At 47.7% G+C, this 26,129-nt stretch overlaps 1 protein-coding gene across 2 annotated transcripts in view; it reads left to right on the forward strand.

The window, feature by feature from the left end:
• The window catches only part of LSAMP (limbic system associated membrane protein), a gene marked incomplete at both ends in the record, with an annotated part of 318,738 nt that overhangs the window by 281,059 nt on the left and 11,550 nt on the right, over positions 1-26,129 (forward strand). Inside the window, 4 exons of one of the 2 annotated variants that reach the window (XM_082495005.1) lie at positions 4,888-5,022; positions 8,948-9,068; positions 10,146-10,294; positions 16,476-16,511. In XM_082495005.1, the coding sequence (XP_082351131.1) occupies positions 4,888-5,022; positions 8,948-9,068; positions 10,146-10,294; positions 16,476-16,511 (441 nt within the window). The remainder of the gene's footprint in view (positions 1-4,887; positions 5,023-8,947; positions 9,069-10,145; positions 10,295-16,475; positions 16,512-26,129) is intronic. The other variant, XM_082495006.1, reaches the window with a different exon arrangement.

The raw sequence follows: 26,129 nt of genomic DNA on the forward strand, positions 1-26,129 counted from the left end.
GCAGCGCAAGGGGCCATCCGGGCAGAGGTGGGAAAGACCCATAAATACGTGGGGCAGGTGTAAGTCTGTGTTTCTGCACACATGGTGGGATTTATACATATAAAAGTATATATAAAAATAGAATATATGTATTTTATATATATCTCTCATACATATATATGAGAGTATAGGCAGGTGTGCACATCAACAGGGGACGATATGCAGAGCCCGTGGGGTTGTATAAGGCTATCTCCAAAGCGGGGGGGGGGGGGGAAGAAGGGGGCTTCTTGCCAGCAGGCTAGCATTGCCGAGCAGACTTGCTGTTTGGGTTCATTATTTACTTTACTGGGTCCAATTAGGAAGCCAGGGGATAGGAAATGTGGCTGAGGCAAGCGGGCCTTCAAAGCCTTCCTCCTGCACACATCAAAGCTGTCTGCCGCAGATCCCTGTGTGAAAAGGGCTCTGCCAGCTCCAAGCAGCGGCAGGCGCCTGGCTCACTCCGCTCAGGGTCGTTCCCTGTTGGTTTGATTGTCAAGCCTCCCAGGCTCGTACTCTCTATCTCCAGCCTCCAGAGCAGAAAGCTCCTCTTTCTGATTTGCTGGGACAGAGTTAAGGAGCTACAGCTTGGCAAGACGGTGGTTAATGGGGCTGCAGCAACAAACCAAGCTAACTATGAACATGTGAAAAGCAAAAAACCTGCAGGGAAGAAGGTTGCCTGGAGTCATGGGGTGGGATGCTTTGGGATGAGAAGAGCTGCACTGCACAAGGAGTCATCGTCACACCACCACCACCACCCCCCCCCAGGGAAACCTGGAAGGCACCTCACTGGGAAGGGGTTGTACTGAACCAGGCAAAACAGCCAGGGGACAGCCCTTGTCAGCGAGGAAGGTTTGGCAGTAGGGTCAGGATTTCGTCCCTGGATGACACGCTCAAGGCAAATGTCTTCTCTTAATGGGAATGGAGTGGCACGCTTGCCAGAAGCTGGCAGTCCCTCTCGTCACCTAATAGAATATGTTCATTGTTATCGGAACCAAAGGGCATTGTCCAAGCCTTCTCCCTCCCTGCTTTGATAAACTGCATAGTGACAACCATCAGCTCCCTGCCAAAGCTGGCTCCTGCGTGGAAACATTTGTAAATTCGCCCAGTGTATAAACCTCTGTTCCTGCTCCCCCCCCACCCCCCACTTTGCCTTAGAGGTTAGAGTTAATATGACTCACCTAATCTGGCTGCCAAGGTGAATTAGTGAAAACATCTCTACGGCCCTGTGCAGGATATCACAACCTGACATTTTTCTAACATACCGTGATACATCTTTCCTCTCCCTGATCTGTACTATGACACCTCAATTTTATATAAATGCTTTTTGTTAGAAATGGTTAATGTACTCTCAGAGGGGACAGGGCTGCAAGCAAAAGGGTCTATCTTGCAAGTGGGAATAGTTGAGTTCTCCTAGCCAATGTTGATGCCCAGGGTTGAAACTGGTCACCAGTGCAGGGACAAGAACAGTGCTGCCGCTATTTCAGCAAGAGACTGTCACAGAAACTTTCCCTGAGGTGTTTTGCTCATATCTTTGTCCTGGAGCAGGGGAACGAGGAGCTGAATAAGCCTGTTGGTGTCTTTGGCATGCCCTTTAAAGCAAAAGCCCTCCCTTTCACTCATTCCCAGAGAGCTCCATTGGGCAAACCAGCAGCTCCTCATCTCTTGGGAAGGGTTGCGTGTAGCTGTGAGAGCTCTCCTGCTGGATATGGTGCACGATTTTAGATTTTAAGTGCATGTATATGTGCAGAGGAGAAGCTGAAATACATCTTCCCTTAGGAAGGTATGTACCTTTTTTGGATACTCTAGAGCTCCATCGATGTGGTTCTCTGACAGACAGACCTAACAGCACCCTTAATGAGGGTGCCACTCCATTAGAGCTGGTAAGTCACCCTCAACCCTCTTTTCATTACGGTGACAGTCTTGTGACAAGGGCAAATTGCAGGAGAAGCAAGTCCCACTTGGAATGAACCCTGTGTCTAAACAAGGGAGAATTGCAGAGCAAATGATTTGCAAAGCAGAGGCAAATTACATTTTAACCTTTTCTTTGTGAGTCTTTCCCTGATGTCTGATTAACTTTCCAGTTAACTGGCTGACCTACCAACTGGGAGTGCTGCTGTAAAAAGAGGGGAGCGTTGCTTGTCAGCTCAAATTGGAGGTGGGATTTTCAAAGAGCATTATTAGCAGGTAGCTGTATCTGATAAGAAGATCTGGGAATTAAAAGAGAGTTCCTAACCAAAAATGCGCTATGGCAAAACCACAAACAACGTATTGGCTGTACAGACAGCAGCACAGCACAAAAGTTGCGATGCAATCCTTCATCTGCGTTCAGCCATGGTAACACCTCATCTGAAATGCTGTGCTCGGTTTGGGGTGTTGCACTTCCAGAAAATGTGAACTCGTCAGAGAGGTCTAAAAGGAACGAGCAAGAATGATCAAGGGTCTAAAAAAAGCCTCACGTACAGAGGAAGGTTGAAAGACCTGGCCATGTTCAGCCAAAAAAAAAAAAAAAAAAAAAAGAAAAGAAAAGATGACAACTGAGGGAGGAACATAAGTGATTTAAAAGTTGATAAAAGGCTATTGCAGAGAAGGAGGGAATGATTTGTTCTTTTTGTCTATAGTGGCTAAGACAAAAATAATAGCTTTAAATTGCAGCAAGGGAGACTCAGGTCAAACTTCAGGGAAACTGCTCCAGTGGTAAGGACAGCAAAGCAGAGGAACGGGTCATCTGGAGCTGCTGCAGAGTCTGTGCCGCTGGAGGGCAGAGAATGACTGTCTCCGTGACACGACCCATGTGTCCTGCCTTGTGGTTGGGGAATGGGCTAGAAGGTGACGAGAGTGCTATGACTCACCTAACTCTGATCCTACAGCAGTTAAGATTTCCTAACGTATTCATGAGTTACAGCGATAAAAAGCACCTGTGAAAATCCCACCTTGCTTCCTTCTCCACTGACTTCCCGGAGCATCAGCCCTGGTGCACAGCAGAGGATTGAGAGATGTGTCCCAGAGCACTGGGGTGGGCAGCAGGAGCCGATTTTGCCTCCCTGCCTTGTAAAATACACTGCTGCCACGCAGTGAGGCCCTTCAGCAGGCTCTTAGGGGGCGCGAAAACCCGCATCGAAGCAGTTCTAAGTTTTAGACATAGCAGTGAGATTTCCACTCACCTGAAAGTCTGGTGGGAGCTGGAAAAGGGACTGCTGGTTAGCCCCGCTGAAAGAAGGGGGAAACCTTGTCTTTGCGTGAGTTTAATAGGTACGCTGCTGTTTTCATGCTGGGTCTCCATGACGGGGGGTGGTTTTCCCCTAGAATGGTTCTGAAAATTCCTTGCGGGGAGAAAGGGAAAAATAATTGTGTAAGGGACAGAGTTCTGAGCAGATTTTGAAGTTGCTGGAGTCCCTGTCTCTGATGCAGAAGGGAAAGGCACGCAGCTGGCGGCCCCAGCCTGACCTGGCCAACACGCTGCAGCCAACCTGTTCCCACGTGGTGGGGTTCCTTGCAGGTGGCTCCGCAGGAACTTCAGCTCCAGAGATGGGGCTTACCCACCGCTTTCACACAGTGCTGCAGAACCGAGGACAACAGCCCTGTCCTCGCGGGCACTATTTGAACTCCATCAAACAACTTAAGCGCTCAGGTGAAGTGGGTAGGGTTTCAGGAGTGCTCGGCACCTATCAAGCAGAAAATGTCTTCTGGGCAGAGAGTTGCTTTGGAAAATCTGACTGCGTTCTGAGGAACCTGAACGGGAGCTCACCCTTGTGAGCTTACCTTTTTTTTTTTTTTTTTTTTTTTTTTTTTTAAATTTGGCTTTTACCCATTGAGGGTTGGGGAATACTTTCTCTAAACATACCCAGGCACGCAACTGGGGCTTGTGGCTTTGCATGCTGCAGACCAGTGCTTGCAGCCCTCTCGGAGGAGGGAAGCACCTCCCTTTACGCTGCTGCCAATGTGGTTCAGATTCTTTCCAGGAGGAGCTTTACATCGTTTTCCGAAGGAGTAGAGTAGATATACTAATCCTAATATTTCGTGCTTCCCTGGCACCTTTCATCCAACGATTCTAATGTGTTTTACATGGGTTAACCTCACTGCCCTTCTCTGACCAGGAGGTGATGGGAGAGGGGGGCTATTAGCCGCAGTTCACAGAGGGAGAGCAAGGGAGTGACTCACCCAAGGTCATGCAGTGAATTAAAAGCAAGGCCACAGACCTCCCCTGATTCCTGCCCCCGGCTGTAACCCCACCACTCAAGTCGCTGCTTTCAAAACTGTGTTAGCAAGACAGCACAGTTTAAATATGTAATTTCGTATGTACAGTAGATCAGGGATTCACGATGATTATTGGTCTCTGTGGATCAAATTACACTTTGTTTCTCTCAGTTTGCCCGTGTTTAATGGTAGCTCGATCTGATCGATGGCACTTCAGGGTGGTGGTTGCTCTGAGAGACAGAAAGACATTTTTCACAGTTTTGCAGCGGAGAAAAGGGTGCTGACAATACACCACCACATCTGAGGACGCAGCTAGCCCTGAACCATCAGCCACAGGCTGACTAACCTCCCCTGTACTCAGTCGTCACACCAGTGAATGTACTCCAGTCCCATGTGGTGGAGATTTTGCTTCTTGGCCTGGACAGCCTGTGAGATGCAACACTTTGGTACCGCTTGTATGCTTCCTTCCAGATTTTGAGAACCCAAGTTTTCCATCAGTAAATAAAATGCGGGTATCTCGCTGATATGGCTTCTGAAATAACTTTAAAATCACTCGTGGCTGTTGTTTATTTGCAGAATCCCTGTTGTGATTGTTCCTTCATAGCAATTCAGCAGAAGGCTTCCCAAATCTGAAAGCCTAACAGAGCCACCATCTGTATTTTTCTGTCCTACCAGGCAGAGAGTTTGAAGGTGAGGAGGAGTATCTGGAGATCCTAGGGATCACGCGAGAGCAATCGGGCAAGTACGAATGCAAAGCTGCCAACGAGGTTGCTTCAGCAGACGTCAAGCAAGTCCGGGTCACTGTGAACTGTGAGTACATCACAAATGGAGTGGGTCAACGGGGAGAGCTTTGCCCGTGGGCAGGGGTGACTTAAGGATAAACAGAGAAGCCTTTCTGGGTTTATATTATATGATCTGAAAGGGAAGGGGGCTGAGGAAACTGTCTGCAATCAGACAGTTATCACAGGGTATAGTTTGTGCTTTAAGCCTGGTAATATAGAAGAAAAGAAAGAAAAAGAGAAAGAGAAAAAAAAAGAGAGAGGCCTCCAGTTGCCCCTGTCTCTCCCCTCAGAAATGCTGGCGATGCCTTGTTTTCACTCATTGTTATTCAGGAGAACAGTAGCATGAAGAAAAGCTCCAGCAAGGCAGCAAAAAAAGATAAGGGAGAGTTCAGCCGGCTCAGAGCAAACACACGCCTGCCTGCACCCAGCCATCTCAGCAGCGCCTACATGGGTGTCACAGCCCAGGGGCCTGAGGGGACGTGCGGTAGAGACAGTGTTAATGAGAGGGTGCGAAAACTTGACTTTTACGCTGGGTTCAGGTCATTAGCATAAAGCCCTCTTTAAGAGACTCTCCGTGCACCAATGCAATGCAGAAAGGGGCTTGGCCAAAGGATACCACAATCCACCTAAAAACACCGAGGGACGCAGTTAGCTACGTGGGTTACATGCACACCTGTATGAGCGGGGCATGGATCCCGTCGCCCCTACGTGCTTAGACAGATGTCCGCTTCACTCTGCTGGCGTGCTCCTCTCACGGTGACACAAGGTATTTCAGACTGTCATTACTCTTACAATCCTGTATGTGTATATATGCACCTCTGTACTTCTATGGCTCATATTTGGCACTGGAGTGATTTAAAGTGAATATCCCCATCTGCCTGCTCTGTTTCCTTACTCGGAGGCTAACACCTCTGCAGCACGGATGGGTGAATGGAGGGGGAGGGGGTATATCCTCTCCTGACCTTCTCCAGTTTACACACCAGAATATTCACTTAAACTGAAATTGGAGATGGATACAGACATGTTTCAGGGTGCTTATGCATGGCCTTGATTCACGGGTAGCACTCTCATGGAGTGGGTTAGGGCAGAGAGCTGATGGCAGCAAGTGCTTCAGCCCATCCCCGTCTAATTTGCCACCACAGGTGTTTTCAACACATTTTAATACTATTCTTGCTCTTTGTCTCTTTCTTTCCCTTTGGGCCATCACATCAGCTCAAGTTGTCTGTCTTGCTTAGAAGTCAAGGTTACAGGCTCCCTGCAGCATCTTCAGAATCCACAGTTTTTTATGATTCCCTTAGAAATTGGGTGGCAGTGGTTTAATACCACCTGCTTCATGGGCCAAATTTGGCATGAACGTGAAACTGTAGAAGCAGATTTTCTGCACTAAAACTGTCAAGGGTTTTTTTTCCTGTCAAAACCAGCTGATTTTATAAACCCGAGACATTCCATGAGAACCAATTAATATTTTCAAATATTTCTGTGAAACATAATTTCAACGATGCTTTTAACATGGTTGAAACAGATTGTTTGTATAAAGTCAGAATGTTTGATTTTGACTTAGTTTCAACTCATAATAACTATGCTACAGTAAGATCTTAAACATTTTTACTGTTGGAATATATGAAAATACAATGTGATAGAGTATCGTAATATTATTGTAATATTATTATGTGGACTAATTTGTAATGTAGGCAACTTATAAATTCCTTCAGGACAGATCTTTTCTCTCGAAACAAAGGGAAAAAAATCTAAGGGGTCATGAGGGCCAGGAAAAAAATCAGTCCCGTTTGAGGAATGAAAGGTAGACATTTGCATGCATCTGTCCTTATCTTGCTTCCTTAAACTACACCACAAGCAGCAGAAAGTGGTAAAACTACAGTAAGTTGGAAAAATGGGATTTGTCCAACCTCGGGAGCTTCCTGGCCATCTCTTATCGTCCGCTGACGCTGTGGATGGAGCACACAGCTTGTCAGCCGGGACTGCAGGAGAGAGCATCCTCGCTTTGCTTTGATCTCACACTACCACCTTCAGGCTTCCCGAGAAATGGCCCTTGCACACCACAGACAGGGAAACTGAGGCCTGGGGAAGAGCCAGGGGAAAAAACAGCTAAAGGGAACCCACTCCTGGCTTCCCCGGCGGCAAACAGCTAAACACAGAGCAGCTGCTGTCTGAGCTCAATAGGGTGGTTTGCTGAGGGCCACCAGCTGCCCCTTCTCCTGGGAGAGCACTGCAAGCAAGCAGACCATCCCTTCGCTGAGCTTTGGGGCTGGCAGGGCCTTAACAAGAGCAGTGGTGGTTGAGGTATGGCCTGTCCACCCCTCTGGGCTCTGTCCTTTAAAAATGCGAGGAGGGTGGTTAAGGCAGGGACTGCTCAGGGCGAGGGGCTGGGCTCCCTGGCAGCAGCCCGGGGACCACACGCCTGCCGGGGTCATTTTCTAGGCCCATAGAAAGGTGCTCGTTCTTTTTCTGACTCGCCTCTTGCGCTGGATTCAGTGAAACGGAAAAGGTTTGTCTCGCTGCAGACGGCGCAGAGATACACTGCTCGAACCAAAAAATCGAAGAAGGATGCTTAAAAAATCACCTTCACTATCCTTTTATTACCCCTCCTCCTTTCCAAATTAAAATATTTACGCGAACCTACAGCCTTTGAATGTAGGATCCTATTTATGTACACTTATTAATATTTATGATGTTAGAGGGCGCACTGCAATATCCCTAAAGCCCTGCATAAAATCCCGATTAAGGTCAGGAAAGGGATCACATTGAGATGGCTAATGTGTTCACAAACAAACTTCTTTCCATACATTTTCCAGACAGAATTATTTTTTTCTTTGACTGACACAATCCTTTTTGATTTTTTTTTTTTGGCCTTTCAGTGCTGGGATGGATACAGACGGTGGAGCTGTACTGTGTACACACAGAGTGTGCTTCGTGGTAACTTGAGTCTCAGCAAAGTAGCCATCTGAGTTGCAGCCCTGTAATCTCAGGGTTTGCAAGTATTAGTGATGAGAGACAAGGCACTTATTCCCCATCCCTCTCAGCAGCCAGGTGGAAATAATTCTGCCTTTTAACATGTAAAGCTTGTCGCTTAACGTTTTGAACATGAGGCTGGGATTGAAGGTGCAGAGCCTGCCCTACCCGGTACCCAGCCAGCACTGAGACCTAGCTCCACCCATATGTTTCCCAAGTTTTGTTCGCCGGTGGCACAACCCTCAGGCTTCAAAGTATGCAGAGGTGGAAGCACCGTGCTGGGCTGAGGGCAAGCTTCACGCAAAGCACTCACGAGCAAGCCCTCTTAAAGCTGTGACAAACCTTCCTGGACGTTACCAGGAAGGTTTGGGCAGGATCTGTAACCTTAGGGACCTAAGGGAAGTGTCTCAACAAGTGGTCTGGGTCTCAAAGTTGCACCCACGGCTCCTCTAAAGTTCTTCCCTTTTAAGCTGTGAATGTATTTTTGTCTCATAGCAGTTGCCTCAATCCTTTCCTTTCTTATAGTTTTTAGGTTGTATGAAAAATAATTTTCATGCTAGTGTTAGATTTCTACTTTATTCCTTTTACTGTCTTTTTTTACCCTTGATGAAGTCTTTCTCTCATCTTCTTCTCTCTCATAAGCCCATGTGAACTAGTGATCCACAGGTAAATATTCATAAATTACAGAAGTCCATCTTTAACCTTAACTCTGACTGTGTATGCCTGTGCATTTATGACAGAACTTTATTCAGTGTTGCTGAAGAGAAGCACGTGTAAAGAGTGATGCTAACGCAGTGTATTAGGGAGAGTTCAAAGAGCAGGTATTCTCCAGAGGAGCAGAGTGGAGCATGTGCCACTGCAAGCAGCAGCCATGGGTCTTCAGCAGCCCGAATGGTTTGCATGAGGAAGGCAGCCTTGACATAGTTTCACTGTTTCGTTCCACCTGGAAGTGTGTGAAGTGACCACGTGTTTCCTTCTTGCAGACCCTCCCACCATCACAGAGTCCAAGAGCAATGAAGCGGCCACGGGACGACAAGCCTTACTCCGGTGCGAGGCATCAGCAGTGCCCACGCCTGATTTCGAGTGGTACAGGGATGATACCAGGTAAGACCTTTAACCTGCCTCTTCCTTTCTCACTTTTTCAGTCTACTCAATAGAGGATCCTTAGAGAATCACCTATCGTGCTCCCCAACTCTTCTCCTCAAACAAATTGCTCTTCACAAACCATATAAGTCACGATGGTCCCATCAGACTTGGCGGAGCCTGCGTGGTCAGGGCTGCAGGAGGCAGTCCCTCTCTATGCTGGGAATGCTGAAGGAAGCACAGAGGATGGAGCTCTTGCCTTTAAATGCGTTAAGGGCCAATACACAATTAAGACACCAGTAGTTCTTTCTTCCTGACGATGTTCATGCATTAAATAGCCCACGATACAACCAAAAAAATAGGCAGTGTTAGTCTCCAGGTAGGTAATGCCATTCTAGATGCCTGCATCTATGGGAAGGTGCTGCTGAGGTGTAGGATTCCCCCATCTGTGTGACCTGGGCCTCCCAGATTTGCATATAAGAGAAAATGAGAAGAGAAAAGGGATCTGTCCCTTATAACTGAGCATTTACCTGGCATAAAGAAGGTGGTGTCATTATGCTAGTTTTTAACCTGACCCGTGTGCACAGGCTCAGGAGTGACTCAAGTTTAGTATATGCACGTATTGGAACACATGAATTGGTGTGTTTCACTAAAAACCTTTCGTTCAAGTACAGACTAGCCCTCAGCTGGCCATGGTGTGTTCCTGTCCAACCTGCAGTAGGTGAACCTGCTTTGGCAGGGGATTTGGACTAGATGATCTCTGAAGGTCCCTTCCAACCCCTACCATTCTATGATTCTGTGATTTCCAAGTGCCAGTCGGTGCTGGGTAAAGGCTTCCTCCCTTTCCCTCAGCTTTTCTTGCTTCTCCACTGCTTTACCTGTGGCGTTTCTCCTCACTGCACGCCTTCCTTTCATTCCCTCCTTCTACTTTCTGTCAATGTCACCTTTGGCCTCTTTCTTCTCACGTCTCTTTCCTGCCTCCCTCCATCCTCACCTGCCAGCTGGGCTGGGTGACTAGTTTAATGCCTGCCGGGCAGTGATTTCCTTCCTGATATGCAACTACCATTGCACTGCACACCTCTTCTCCTGTCTTCCCAGGATAAACAGCGCCAATGGTCTGGAGATAAAGAGCACGGGGAGCCAGTCTCTGCTGATGGTGGCCAATGTCACTGAGGAACACTACGGGAACTACACCTGCGTGGCTGCCAACAAGCTGGGAGTCACAAATGCCAGCCTATACCTTTACAGTAAGTATGGGAGAGGGTGAAGGGAGGTCCAGATCACTCTTGCAAAGACCAGGCTGTGTAAGAAGCACACGGTGACCAAAACTCAGGAAAGCATCCTTTTGTCACCCCCACCCTCTCAAAACCTCCAGCCGTGAACTGGCTTTCAGCGCTCTGCTTCAGATACCTACATGTTCATAGTGGCCATGAAACACAAACACAGCCAAATTAAAAGGTTTACAGTCCAGCCCTTTGATTGACTTTCTTTGCTGAAGTCAGATTTTGTTAAAATAATAAAAACATGTTTGTTTTAAAGCTGGAAACAAAAAAGCCTTTAGAATGACAGGCCCTTTAATAAGGAGACAGAAGGCCAGGGCTCAGAGGGTCCGTGACAGCTGAGAAATGACAAGTAATTCAGAGAGATGGAGAGAACTAGCCACTGAGCCTGAGGAGAACAAGAGTGAGTCAAGAAAAAGAGAAATGAGTTTGAAAATGGAAGGGAAAGAAGTGGGAAAAGACAGAATGATTTAAAGGGGCATACCACAGGGAACATGGAGGAAAAGGTAATCAGCAGATGAAATATGGAATAAAATTCCTTGGATCTCATTCCACTACCTTTCAATTACTGAGTTTGTCGTAGTAAATGTAAACAGACAGAAGCTGGGACTAGACCAAACTCTAGAGCAGAGTTACCTGCTGGTTCTGAATTTTGCAGCTGATTCCAACCTGACCCTAAACAGAGCCTCTGCCCCTCACCTACCACCTATGCACACGTACAAACTGTGGTGTATTCAAAACGCAGTTCCCGATTCCATGTCCAAAACTTGGGCTTGACTTGGACCACACATTGTTATTGCCACCAGAAATAGACTGCAGCGGAATGACCCGCTCAAATGAATGGAGGCATAAACGCAAAAGTGACTTAGGTCTGTATTCCTCTGACAATCCCAAATTGAATTAAAACACTCCGGCCATGACCTGCATGTCCTTTTAAAGAGGAAAAAGATAAGCTGTGTAAAGCAGCCTTAGTATGGCACGCAGATTAGCCTAGTTCCTGCTGTGTGTGGTCAGATTAATCAAACCATCAGAAAAACAATGGTTTGGTTTGGTTATTTTTTAGCAGATGCGGTGCAAAAGGATAAATCCATTGGCCTTATTTGTTTACCACCTCTGGATTTATTTCACAGCAGTTTGAATTTTTGCAAAATCTGGGTGTATTCTGTGGAAGTTTTTTTCTGAAGAACAGATATTATCATAAAGGAACATAGATTTGGTTTCCTGTAGCATTGCAGCACACAAAGCAAATTTCTGCTTTGAAAGTCTTTTCACCCTGGTCTTGTGACTGTCATTAGATTCAAATAAAATCCTCAGGCAGCAATCTGGAACACAATTTTCAAATACTCCAGATTTGTTCTTGCTGATATTAATATAATGCTAAGTTTAGAATCCATTATTTGTGGCTGAATTCTAAATTTGGCCCTCTCTGTTGGTTCCTGTTACACAGATGAGCTGGAATGCATCACGGAAACAAAATATAAGATGAAATTCAATAATGTATGTATGCATACGTGATTTCAGCTGGGGGGTTGGTTTTGCTAGAAAAGCATTTTGCATGACTTCAGAACTTCACCTCAAAGGATCTCAAAGGATCTGCTAGCAATGAATATTTTAACATCACAAGTTATTTAGAAATCGGTGAGTGTTATTAGCACCATTTTGCAGTAGGAAACTAAGGTACAGAGTGAAGAAGTGGTTTACCCATGGTCATAAAATGAGTGGCAGAACCTGTAAGCGACCCAGGGAGATCTGGCAAAGTTGACTTCAACTATTCCAGGATGAAATGTGGCAACTATTAAAGATGACGTGCAACAGCGAGGGTCCTATTTTAGCCTCCTTTCAATGTGTAAGAAGAAAACGTTCCTTCTTGCAAGTTGTTGGATTTTGTTTATCATTTTTACCTTAGAAATTCAAGGCCGATTTATACTGGAAAACACTAGAGAGCTTCACAAGAGCCAGAGGAACGGAGGTGCAGGAGCTAAGAGAGATGTGATGATTTGCAGTGGATTGTTTGTAACGTTTATTTTTGTTGCTTCGTTAGTCTTTATTTCTTCAGTGTGCAATTGCTTCATATTGTTTCAGGAAATCTCTGTTCTCCTAGTTAGTGCGGAAGAGAGAAAGAGAGAGAAAAAGAAATACATTCAGGCAGACTACAGCTGGTATTTCTAAGGTTAAGAAATCAGGGGGGAAATGAGTGAAGGGAATCCAGCCTCATAAAGATAAAGAAAGCAGCTGAAAAAATCTACAAGCCCAGATGAAAAAAATGCTGGAGTGATCACACAGTAGCTGAAATAACAGGTGACGCACACTCCCAGCCACACACCCAGGCAGAAAAATAAAGCAGTGCCCAGTTTTTGCAAGGTACAGCGGATACTCGAATACTTGGGAGTGTTTTTGATCCCTAGAATCAGGGATATTTTATATTTTTTTTAATAGAGAACAAGCTCACTGTAGGGCAACATCCCACTAGGGAGGCAGATGCAGCAATGGTTCCTCAGTGTCCCATTGCAGCACAAAAAAGAATGGCGGCCAGGAGTGAAGAAACAACCAGAGAGTTAATAATGAGGTAGTGGCAGCTTTGCCTGAGGTGGAGGGCAGAAGGGGAGCTAGCAAAATGATGTGAAAGAACAGTTTAGCAGCAGAGAAAAATGGGTGACTACCCTTCCAGAAAATCTCAGCCAGCATTGAAAAACTCTCAGAGAGACCCGAGTGCCTTAGATGTCAGTGCCATAGAGAGAAGATGCATTAAAATACAACAGCAGCTCCCTGGAGCTCTATGAATAGATAGCTAGTGATCTTCCTTAAAGGATGTAGCAGCAGGATTGCCTGCTGTAGGTGGTGAGATTTATACCCCTCACTCCCGGAGACTGAGTTTACAACAACATAAAAATGGCCGTACCAAAGGTCTGTCTTACCCAGGAACCTGTCTCCAACAGCAATATGGAATATGCTCGCAGAGAGGGTACTCAGGTACAGTTTGATGATACAACCGATGTAATAGCTTGCTGCCATCCTTTCCTCCCCACTCCTTTTGCTCACCCTGCTCTCTGCTTTTGTTGTTTCCCCCTTTCCAGTACTCAGTGAAGCACATGCTGAGCTAGTTCAACCTACTAAACCAGTGAAAATGTAATTGAGCTTTACCACCCACCCCCCAAAGCGCCCCCAAACGTTTTCTGTTGTTGTACTGAGCTGAATTAGTTCAGGGAAGGGGTCATCAAGCACCAGAGCCCATGCAAGAGGGGAAGGCATATCACACGTCTGTGGATACGAGGAGTTGGGAGGCAGGACCGTGTTTTGCAGCATTAGCAAGCCAGGGGGTTGATTCAGCTCTGCGGAGCTAAGGAAGGGGGTTTGTAGCCCCCGAGCAGAAAATACTGTGAGACCTAGGAGAGGTGCAGTAACCTTCACGAGAGTGCGGATCTCTGTGAAAATTGCCTGACAGAGAGGCCAAGCCAGGGCTGCCATCACAGAGCAACAGAGGTGGAAAGTAGTGCCAAAAGTGAAGGGAAAGGTTGGTGGTGGTTTGTTTTTTGGTTTTTTTTTTTTTCCTGAGTGTATTAGGAGGGAGGGAACTTGTTTTATTTTCCTTCCACTCAGCTAACAGAGCGCTATGAAAAGCTTTATGATTAAAAGCCTCAATTTGTATCGTAACCCGTGCTACACAGAAGTGTAAATATGTGCATATATATATACACCAGATACACATCTGCTGTACGAGCATATAGGTACGTAGGTTTACGTGTACGGGAGTATGTATACATGCGCATGCACCTGCGTGGTGTATAAGCAAGCACACACACCCTGACAGGCACACAGAAGCAGACGTGGCACCTGGTGCATTCCAGCAAGGCAGAGAAAAGAAACGAAAGCTCTTCCAAATTAGTTGACTTCTGCCTCCCCCAGAGCTAGCCCACCCCAGGGGATAACACAAGAGACAACAGGGCAGTACTGCACATCCTTATGCAGTCCTGCTGGCTAAATTGTCTCAGTTACAGGAGAGTGCCACCTCAGCAGGTCCCCTGCCGCATCCTCTGCCGCTTGCGTCCTCTGCACCCTTCAGGGGGCAAGGGAACGCCGAGGTGAAGCAGCGGCTGGCAAGGCCCGTGCCGATCAGGAGCAGCAGCAGGCAGGATGCCACCTCTGCCTCCTCCAGAGGCTGCAGGTAGAGTTATCATTTCAGTCCAGCAGTTTTTGATGCCAGCAAGAGGCACGTGCCGAAGCAGGGCTGGCGCTTGCCTCTGACTTGCCACAGTTTGTTAGCGCCCCGGCACAAGCGCTGGCCGCGGGCACACGCTTACACCCCTTCTCCTGACTCTCTGCCCGCACTTTCTTGCACCTGAGCATCTGCTGACGGTGGGTGCTGCCAGGGTTCGGAGCGTAACCGTGGCCGAAATCTCTCTTAGTGCAAGCCCCCTGTTTTGCCAGGGGCTGTCAATAGTGGGGAGACTCGGGAGAGGGGGGGAAAGTGGTGGGGGTGACAGCCGGACGGGGCAAGGCTGAGACACTGCGAATGAGCCGGGGTGGAGCAACAAAGGCAGTGCGGGCGGGCGGGCGAGAGGAACGGAGGTAGAGTCCTTGAATAGAAAGCAGCATGGTAATGAGGCCGTAGCGCTTTGCTTTAACTGCTTATGCTGTGCAGGCTGCGGCCTGCTGTGCAGGAAGAAGGTAAAGGGGAGTTGAGTTATTTAACCAAACTAAATAACAAGGAAGTCATGTCAGCACAACAGCCTGCTTTCGCAGAACAATAGTCCCCTGTTGCTACATAAACACAGAGATCCAGGCTAGCACTGTATTTGCTACGAAAGAGACAATCTCCCCTGTGCCTGCTGTGGATTCAAACAGCTCCATTACTACCATGAGGGCAGGAGATCTGCCGGTGTCACGGGGACGCGCCTGGCCTGATACATCCTCCTGGGCTCCGAGCTCCGAGCGAGTCAGAAAACTAGCTCCTTGCACCAAGGGATGCTGTATAAAAAGCATTGGCCTCCAAATAGCTGGACCTGGGTAGATCAGGGAATAATAGTGGACTGCCGATGTATCCTGCCAAGTTCTGTCCATCAGCAGTGATCTTAGCACCATCCTCGCAGGTAACCCAGGAGACATACTCATTGCTCCAGGCCTGTCGGCTGTTGCGTAGTGGCATATCTCTACAGCTAAAAGTCTACTTACTGATCAGTCCACAAGTAGGAACTTGTCTCAGTCAGTATGAGACATCCAACAAGCTCTGAAGGTAATGAAAGGAGACCCGGTGATGAGAGTCAGGCCAGGGTGGGGGGCTTGTATTCTTGGTTCTGCTCCTGGCTCTGCCAACAGTTCCGCATTTGACCTTGGGCAAATTGCTTCCTTGCTCCGTTCATCAGCTGCACAATCTCTAAAATGGAATTAACACTACTGGTAGCCTCACACTGAGGTCTCCGACACTAGTTTCCCTCAGTGTCTGTGCAATTCTTTTGAGATCCTTGTGTGGAAGAAGCAAAGCGTGAGGCCAGCAGTGACGTATAACAAAGTCCTGCTGTGACGTATAACGAGGACGCATTGTAAAAACCCAGTAACCAAAACCGCAGGCTCTGCGTACAGGTAGAGGTTGGTGAGTCTGCAAAAGCTCTGTTCCCATTGGAAGAGAAAAGCTCAAAAGAAGCAGAATGCCCTTGAGGATTCACCAGGGTGACTGCTCCCATGCTCAGATCCTCAAGGGACCTGTCACTGGCGAGAAATCCGTTGTGGAGAATGTTGTGGGGTGGCAGCAACTACCCATGGAGGACTTCCATAACTCTGCCAAGACTAGCTTCTAGCCAGAGGTGCAGCTAGGAGGAGCTGTAGTGTGATGACATGAGTGGTCTTGAAAGTCAGAGGGGAGATATGGCCCATCAACTCCAATTACCTTCACTGCAGGTGCTTAATCCCTCTTGCTGTGTGGATATTATTTGTTTAGTTTTTCAAATGACTTCTCTCTGACTCCCAGTCCCGGGGGATGCTGATGTGTATTAGGTGTGTTGCTAGCAAAATGCACTGTATATGAAACCTACTCTAGTTCAACTAATTTGGGGATGGACAACTCCATCAGGTTTGTATCTGCTGCTTGCTTGGTGTGAAAAGTGGCTTTTCCTTTTCTCCTGCATGTTGCTTATTGTTTTTTTTCCCCCCTTAGAACGAGTTTTACCCACACTCCCCAATCCTTTTCCAGGTCAGTATATGTTTTATGTTGAAGTAGCTCTTTAGCCGGGTCATTCTCCATCATCCTGACAAATGTTCAGAGCTAGAGATGGGCAAAACAGCTCAGAAATGCAGGAAAATAAGGGCTTTCCCTTCTCGTCTACATGTCATTTGGTCTCTTCTGCTCACCTTCCTCACCCTTCCCCTTTCCCCCTCCCTTTTCAAAAAAACAATCAACTAAACAGCAACAACCTTTAGCCAAGCTCTGAGCCATGACATTGTGACCTCACTCAGGTCTGGACAGTCTTCAGTAAGGTTCAGTTTGTCTGCAGACCTGTGATTCGCTCTGTGATTCGGATCAAAAGCATAAGTGGACCTAAAATTTTGCAGAAGCAGTGGAAGGGACAAGTGAGAAGTGAAAAAATAAATTGCTGCCAGGAGGGTTTTTTTTCACTCTAGTTGTGCAAACTGTCCGCAGTGAAACACTTTGTTTTCTCATTCCTCTGTCACATACCCCCAGGTCCACCAGTCCCATAGTGCTGCCTTTGAGGCAGAGAGCATGAAAAGAGGTGCACGGTGAGGTGTTTCTGTCTGCTTTATTCCAAGGGAAGAAGGTATGAAAGCAAAAGAGGCCCTGAGTATTTTTCCTGTCTCTGTGCTGCCCAAGCACGCCTCGGGTCCAGGCAGCGTCGCCCTGACATCCACACAAGACTGTGGTTTGGATGCGACCTTGGGATTCTGAAAAAGTGCAGAGACTGGGCGCTTTCAGAAAGCAGGCTACAGCAACTGGAAGCAGTGTTTGAAACTAAATCAACAATAAGGCAGCCAGTCCCCGTATTCACTTAAAAAATCTTGGCCTAGGGCTCCTTAGTATCTTTGTTTTACCACGGTATGATGAAGATGCTCTCAACTCGTGGGATGTTCAGAGGCCTAAATAGTTAATGTCTGTGCAGAGCTTTGGAGTAGAGTGTTATTACGAACCCGTGTTGTTTTGCAAAAGGGCACCTACCCAAGTAAAGCACCTGCAGGTACTCCCATAAAAGAACAATAAATGCTGGATGTTACACCAGCTCCATTTAACTACTCTACTCTTTCAAATCAAGCTCTGCTCTTGGCAACTTATTCAGGCTCAGGATGTAGTCACAATTGCCTATTTAAAAGGCAAATCCACAAATACAATTAAAGAAAAGTACCTACAAAAAAAAAGGGGGGGGGGGGGGGGGGGAGGGAGAAATCAAGCTACCATTAAAATTAAATCCCAGAGAGTGATTTGTAAATAACATTCAAGGAGCTGAGAAAAGGAGTAAAGTAGGCCATTGGGAACCTAGTGTGGAAAAATAAATCCAATTAAACACCATTATCGTATGTATTGCAAATGAAACTTGTGCTTGGATATGAAATTAAAGTTGCTGAGGCTGTTTGGGATGTAAGGTTTTGAGGAGTTTTCCAATTTTGGGTGTTCTTTTTTTAAGCAGAGTTTTCAATGACAAATATTTTTGTCTGATGGAAAACCCATGGCTCTTTCTTTTTATGATTATTTTTATTATATATCCTTAAATTCCACAGGCACGCAGTGTTAATTTTTTTCATAGCCAGTTCTGTTTACAGCTGGTTTTGAATTAGTAGCCCATTAAGCTAAATGATAAAGCAAAAACTGCAAGTGAGCAAGGCCAGGATTTCCATACCAAATACCCCCCCAATCAAACTGCCAAGGCCGTCTTGAACAGCTTTAGTCAATCCTTTAAAACACCTCCCCCTCTGTCTTTGAAGTTGTTTTTTTTCCTTTCCTTTTATTGCTCCCCAGTCTCCTGCGATCACCTTGAAGGACATCCTGGTGTGACATCACTTCTGTGAGGAGTCTCCAGGAATTTGTGGTGTCAAATGCGGGGATGTCTCCAGTGACCCAGGACACACAAAGAGGATTTTGGAGAGGGGGAAAATAGAATTTAAACATCCTGGACCTCATTTGTTTTCCGAAAGCCCCTACCAGCTTCTCCAATGAACAGATATTGGCACTTATCTCAACATTTGCTTTTACTTTGCTGTTCACCTTCAAAGAAACCTTAGGCATACAATTTTCTTGTTAGACCTTTTTCTCCCTATGAAATGATGTTCTGAGATGCAGTCCTCAGCTCTCAAATAAGCCTCTCCTCAGTGACCAGAATCACAGCCTCCTCCCTCTTTCTCCCTCAATTCCCACTTCTCTTAAGCCTCGGTAACACTTCCCTGCCCTGTGGGGTTTTGAGCATTAATTTAAAAGGAAGGTGCTTTGAGATGAAGAGCACTGTAGTCATGCTAAGCATTGCTATCATTAGCTAGCTGCTGTGGAAACATCTTGCTTTCAGGCAGGCTGGAGACTCAGAAGCAGCCCATTCAACTAAACACATGGGACTTGAATTTGATGAGGCAGTTTCCCAAAAGGCTGGTAGAGCCCAGCTGATTCAGCTCTTAACTGAATTGTCCTTGGTAAATTTTCCAGCCCTCCTGGTTTTGCCCCTGGGCACTCAAAATGCCCTGAAATGTCTTCTGGGGTGATGCCACATCATCACATCTTCCTGTCTGCATTGTAACATCACAGTTATAATGGGACGCTACAAGACCTGGCTGTCACAAAGGGAGCCTTACTGCATCATCAGTGGCTTTTCAAAAGGGTTTTCTTCTGGAAAAGGAGAATTTGCTCATTCCACACCACACCTGCCAATGACAGGGCAAGTGGGATCACTGTTGAACCTCAAAGGAGTCTGTCACAATTATGGCACTAGCTTCATCTCTGTCCTCCATTGTTCCTTGTCCTCAGCTCTTCGAACATAGGCTCCCTCCCCTGTGATTAGCACCTAGTGTCCACGTCAGAATGGCTTAGGCAGACTGATGGGCTTCAAAATCCACGAGTCTTCCTCACAGGAGTTTTGTGATGAGGGCTTACCACAAATAACCAGGGACTTTCTCAGCATGGTTGGCATGAATGCCCTGGGAGCTCTGCAAGGGGGATTGCTGTGTTTCCAAGAAAGCAGCACATCCAGAACTGCCCGTGGGGCATCAAGCATGCCAGTCTTTGGGGCCTGATCAGACAAAGTCATGGCCATCAACAGGGTGACAAAAGATTTATAGCAATAGCATGTTAGTAATTAGCAGAGGGGGAGGGAAAAGGAGTATGAGCAGTCCTGTCTTTCTGCCAAAACACGCACTGATCGGAGAATGACCCTGTATGACTGTAGATCGTAGCTAGTCTCCACTTAGCTGTAGCCCGTGTAGCCTGTACTGTCACTAATGCCTTCATCAGGTGGGTGGGAGCTGGGGGAAGGGAGAAAGGAGACGTTCGTTTGGGTCTGATGACCAGAGCGGGAAACAGAGAGCATCTTTCTTTCTAATACCCTCTCAGTCCTCTTCGCTTCCCGTGGAGGTCCCAGCTGTGGAGAAGAGACTTCACCTGTTGCAGTGGTCACCTCCACCCATCCCCACCCTGCTATCACTTTCTCTAGTGCATGGCCTTGTCAGTCCTGCTGAGCAGGCAGCTCTTGCCTCAGTGGGGTCTGCTTTGGCAAAAGGACGAACATCTGAATACCTCGAAGCTAAGGAGAGAAGCATGGGGGAAAACATCCAAGAGTACAGACTGTAAAGGGTTAACTGGGGGTTTGCTGATGGAAACCCCATGGCTCTTTCTTTTTATGATTGTTAAATGGTTAATGGGGGCTTGCTGACTGGGCCAGGGTGTGGAAGCAGTCAACAGAAACCAGCCCTCCCAGTACAGTGTGGCCAGCTAAAGAACCTGCCTGTCCCTGGAGTCCTCTTCACTGAGGCCAGAGGGTGCTTTCTCAGCTGGGCTCCAAGAAAGGGTTAGTGAAAACCCAAGCCTTCGCAGCCTTGGAAACAAACTAGTTGGCAGAGCTGGGAAAATGAGCATAAACAGGTGAAAGTAGCCAATCTTGTCCTATCGTGATCCTGACATAGAAACTACCAGCTGAAAAAAATAATGGCCATAGGGACCAAACATGGGAGGACATGTTTGAAGCCATGTGCAAGTCTGGCATTTCCCTAAATTCTCAGGCGGTCAGAGGCCGTAGTTCAGCTGTACTCCTCACCACATGGTGACGTGTGCCTTACTACCTGGAGCATGCCTCTCTCTTCCCTGAAAGCTGGCTGAGCCCCGGGCATCGGCACCTGGTAACACCCATGATCCTGGGTGAGAAGCACAACTCATGGCTCTCCTTGCTTCCCGTTGGTGGTATCCAGCCAGATTTTCCAAAGAGCTCATTCTCCATTTGGTGATTGCAGAAGGGGGTGGCTTTACAAGCTGGAAGCTCAGGCAGGCCAAGCTTCTCTTGCTGCTCGGGGTCAATGTCCGTCCCTGCCAGGTCTGCAGGCACCGAAGGCTGGGATGCCGTTGGGTGCCAAGCCTGCGGGGGTTTCAGGCCAAGGGAACAGGAAGGACAAGACAGGGTAAAGGCAGAAGGCCAACATCATATTAATTGTTTCTTGCTATGTCATAGGTAGCAGGCAAGGGGTGGCATTGTGTCTTATTTTGAGTGTGCGGTTAAAAGTGAACAAAATCAGTCAGAGGCGATGACAGTGCCTTCCAGAAAGGGGTAGTAGGGATATAGCTGGAAACAGCATCTTAGGGAAACAAGAAATGCCAAGAATTTTTTCTACTGCAGCTACTAGCATTGCTTGATGGGTTTTTCTGGATAGCAACAGACAGTTTCTGTTTGCTGAGATTGCTTAAAAAAAAACACAACCAAAAAAACATTTTGCTTCTTCGCCCCTCCCAAAAAAAGCATAAAGAAAAGAAACCAGCTTTCTTGAAGAAAAAAGAGAGACACAGGGGGAAAGAGAGAGAAATGGCTTTATTGCTTGATCTGTTTCTGTACTTTTTGTTCATTAATTTTAATTTAGATTGATTTATTCCAAAATGAGCCCTGGGTTGCATATATTTGCATAACCCTCTCCAGTAGCAATGCTGTGGAGAATCCAGTGAGTGGGGAAGAGCAGCGGCAGAGGGTAGGAACTGAAACTGGAAGTCCCAGAAAGATATTCCCCCGAGCTGGGCCCTTGCGTTGGGATAGGGAAGGCATTTCAAGGTCTGCTTAGTTGGAATTGTGGCTTTGCCTGCATGCAGAACAGCCCTGCAAAACAGAGGTTGGGGCACAGTGGGCAAGTGGGAGAGTGGAGGTTGGGTGGAACCAGTGGGGGAGGAAATGCACAACTGCAATGCAGAGATTAGAAGCAAACCCATGGGAGAGCAACTGCCGTAGAAAATCAGTTGTCCAGTAGGGACACTGATAGTGTCAGTGGTGTAGCATGGACAGATTACCCTGCAGAGCACAGCTCGGGCAGGCTACAGCCCTCCTGAGGCAAATATCCTCAGCCCAGAGGACGCTCATAGCCTGATACCATCTGGATGTTAGATGACTTTCTGAAGCCATCAACTGAACCTTCCTCCTTAGGGATGAAGAAGGCAATTTATACCCGCTGCACAGCAGGTCTACCTACATTCTTGCTCTCTCCCTCTTGCTCTCCTTACTTCCCGTGTCGAGCTGCCAGCCGGGCTGGCTGGGACCGAAGTGTGGAGGGCAGCAAGGGGGAGAATGAAGAACAGCCACGGTTGTCTTGATTTAATCCTTGCGCACACACAAGAATTCTTCCCACCCCTGAGAGAAAATGGCCAAAGAGTAGTTCCCACCTTCATCCTCCTCCTCCCCCTTCCATTTCCAGTGTAAACCACTCAAGAATTTGCCTAACAAATTGGCCTCCCCTCTGGTTATTGTCCCAAGCGAACAGTCTCTCCATTCACTAACCCATGACGGTAAGTCGGTTTGGGAAGCGGCAGGTTTATCTACCCGGCTCAGGCACTGCACCGGGCCCGCTTGTGAACCAGTTGCCATTCAGTGTCTGCTCTGCTGTTGATAAAGCACATTACACATGGCTGGGCTTGCATGATTAATACAGCTGTCTAAGCGCTCTTTCTAAAAACAAAAACAACCGGGAGAAGGGAGGTGTGGGGTTTGGGAGGGAGGGGGTGCATAGGGAAAAAGGCAACCATTCCAAAGAAATCAGGCTTGCAGAAAAAGCAGAGTGCTCCTGGCAGGCTCTCCCTCCCGCGGGCGAGCAGGTCTGTCGGCAGAGCTCCCCTGCAAAAGGGAGAGGTCTAGCGGCAAGGTGAGCAAAGGAGAGATGCGCCTGGCCCTTCCCCACCATCGCCTGCGTGTCCCCCTGCAATCTGGGGAATGAGTGCATGGGCAGGAGGAGGGGGTCAGGCCATGGAGAAGGATGTGCTGTAACCAGCGTAGCTTCAGTGGGGTCTGGCCAGGCGGCCTCTACGGTAGTTGTTGCAGATACGCGTGCTTGCTGATGGACGAGTACGCTCCTGAGCCGGGTCACCTTACGCACCGTAAACGCACCCCCCATGCTTGGAGGCATATCCCACAGTCACTGAGCCATTTCCAGGCACCCTAGAACGTCTAAAGGATGAACCGAAGTGGCTGCAGGCATCTTTTCAATTGCTTCAACTCATCCAGCTGAAGGCCAGCTCAGCTGCCTGTGTAAGCTGTAGTTGCTTTCCCTTTTTAATTACTGGTCTGGGGAAGGGCTGTGGGAAGGCACCATGGCTTTCTGCTCTAGCTTTCCCCGTGCCTGGGCCAGGCATTAGAGCCACACTTGCACTGTTGGGGCGTTCCGGTGACCAGGAGTCTCACTCTGGAATTGCACACACATACACGCATCCGTACTTGGATAAGAACTACAGGTGACACAGTATTTACTTAGACCACACTCCTTAGAGACATACACCAGTCTGTGGGCCCAGCTGGACTCCCATGAAGTCTCTCATTCACTGAAATGCTGAGAGAAGCGCACAGGCTTGTTTACAGTTTTCCCATTATATGGGTCCCATACTTCTCTTTGTTCACAAGCAGCCCTTGATGAAGGCTTGCTGAAACCTCCTCCTAGCTTGTTCTACTCCTGGGCAAGGAGTGATGGGGACAAAGGTTGGTTTCCACTAAGCTCACTGCAAGGGAGTCCCTGGACAGGAGTGGTGGCCCTAAGAAGACCTCAGGGACAGGTCGGGGGAGCACTGTGCTGCAGGTACTAGAGGAGAAGGATAGGAAGGGCAGAGGCAGCAATACGACTGGATTTCAGTACCAGAGCCACCTCAAGCATGCTGGTCACCCTCCACCCCGATTTAGTTCTTCTGTTCCAGTCTCCTTTCCAGTCACCCCTTGGTGTGTCCCTCCTTCTTCATGGCTGCTCACAGGCACTCAAATCTTTCTTGTGCCAAACACCCAGCAAAGCTTGTCGAAAACCATAGCAGGGATGAGGTAGGTAAACAGACAGACATAAAGCTGATGAAAATATTAATTTTTCAAGAGGTTCCAGAACCTCTGATTAGCAAACCTGCTTCCTAGGGCTGTATGTGCTCTGAGTGAGGGGAGCAATGCTGTTTGTTCTGTATCGAGACACCACTGTGTGCTGGCATCACCTTTGGTCTGCTGTGCCATACACGTGTGCTTGAGAGGTGAGCAGGGGAGGGATTGCTGTATCCTAGGAAAGTGAAAAGCAGAAAAAGCTTAGATCTTCCCTGTGATGGACCCTGAAAAAGTCCGTGCTATGTATTTTTTGGATGTTTTGCTTGTAGGATGAGAATCTTCAATGAATGGTTTCAAGACAAAGCAGTTTTAAGTAACTGATTTTGTATCAGTAGTTTGCCAAAGGATTTTTCATAGAATCATAGAATGGTTTAGGTTGGAAGGGGCTTTGGAGATCATTGAGTTCCAACCCCCCTGCCATAGGCAGGGACACCTCCCACTAGACCAGGTTGCCCAAGGCCACGTCCAGCCCGGCCTTGAACACCTCCAGGGATGGGGCCTCAACAACTTCTCTGGGCAACCTTTTCCAGTGCCTTACCACCCTCAAAATGAAAAACTTCTTCCTAATGTTTAATCTAAACCTACCTTCTTCCAGTTTAAAGCCATTCCCCCTCGTCCTATCACTACATGCCCGAGTAAAAAGTCCTTCCCAACTCTCCTGTAGGCCCCCTTTAGGTACTGGAAGGCCACAATAAGATCTCCCCAGAGTCTTCTCTTCTCCAGGCTGAACAGCCCCAACTCTTTCAGCCTCTCCTCATAGGAGAGGTGCTCCAGCCCTCGGATCATCCTCGTGGCTCTCCTCTGGACACATTCCAGCAGGTCCATGTCCTTCTTATGTTGGGGACTCCAGAGCGGGATGCAGTACTCCAGGTGGGGTCTTACAAGAGTAGAGTAGAGGGGTAGAATCACTTCCCTCGACCTGCTGACCACGCTTCTTTTGATGCAGCCCAGGATACAGTTGGCCTCTCCAGCCATTCCCCGCCGAGCCTGTATTTGTGCTTGGGATTGCCCCGACACAGATGTAAGACCTTGCACTTGGCCTTGTTGAACTGCATGAGGTTGGCTTGGGCCCACCTCTCCAGCCTGTTCAGGTCCCTCTGGGTGGCATCCCTCCCCTCCAGCGTGTCTACCTCACCAAACAGCTTGGTGTCATTGGCAAACTTGCTGAGGGTGTACTCGACCCCACTGTCCATGTCGCCAACAAAGATGTGGAACAGTACAGGTCCCAGTACTGACCCCTGAGGAATGCCACTCATCACTGCTCTCCACTGGGACATCAAGCTGTTGACCGCAACAGTTTGAGTGCGACCATCCAGCCAGTTCTTTATCCAACGAGTGGTCTATTTGTCGAATCCATGTCTCTTCAATTTAGAGACCAGGATATCATGTGGGACAGTGTCAAATGCTTTGCACAAGTCCAAGTAGATGACATCAGTTGTTCTTCCCTTGTCCACCACTGCAGTAACCCCTTTATAGAAGGCCACCATATTTGTCAGGCATGATTTGCCCTTGGTGAAACCACGCTGGCTCTCGGCAATGACCTCCTTGTTTTCTATGTGCCTCAGCAGAGTTTCCAGGAGGATCTGCTCCATGATCTTGCCAGGCACAGAGGTGAGACTGACTGGCCTGTAGTTCCCTGGGTCTTCCTTATTTCCCTTTTTGAAAACACAGGTTATGTTTCCCCTTTTCCAGTCGGCAGGAACCTCGCCAGACTGCCATGACTTCTCAAATATGATGGCTAGTGGCTTAGTGACTTGATCTGCCAGTTCCCTCAGGACCCATGGATGTATCTCATCAGGTCCCATGGACTTGTGCACCTTCAGATTCCTCAGGTGGTCTCGCACTTGATCTTCTTCTACAGTGGGCAGTTCTCCGTTTTCCCAATCCTCGCCTTTGCATTCTGCATCAAGGGTAGTGTGGCTGCAATCCTTGCCAGTGAAGACTGAGGCAAAAAAGACTGTTTCTGTACCAGGTAACCAGTTCTTGCGTTTCCTTCCGGAGAGGGCCTACATTTTCCCTAGTCTTTCTTTTCTCACTGACATACTTAAAGAAGGACTTTTTGTTTGTCTTAATGTCCCTGGCCAGATTTAGTTCTGTCTGGGCTTTAGCTTGTCTAACCCGATCCCTGGCTGCTTGAACAATTCCTCTGTTTTTCTCCCAGGCTACCCGCCCCTGTTTCCACTCCCTATAGGCCTCCTTTTTCCTTTTGGTCATGTCCAGGAGCTCCTTGTTCATCCATGCAGGCCTCCTGGCTTTTCTGCTTGCCTTCTTCTTTGTAGGGGTGCATCGCT

This window comes from Vanellus vanellus (genome assembly GCF_965231255.1).
Source record: "Vanellus vanellus genome assembly, chromosome: 1".
Taxonomy (NCBI): Eukaryota; Metazoa; Chordata; class Aves; order Charadriiformes; family Charadriidae; genus Vanellus; species Vanellus vanellus.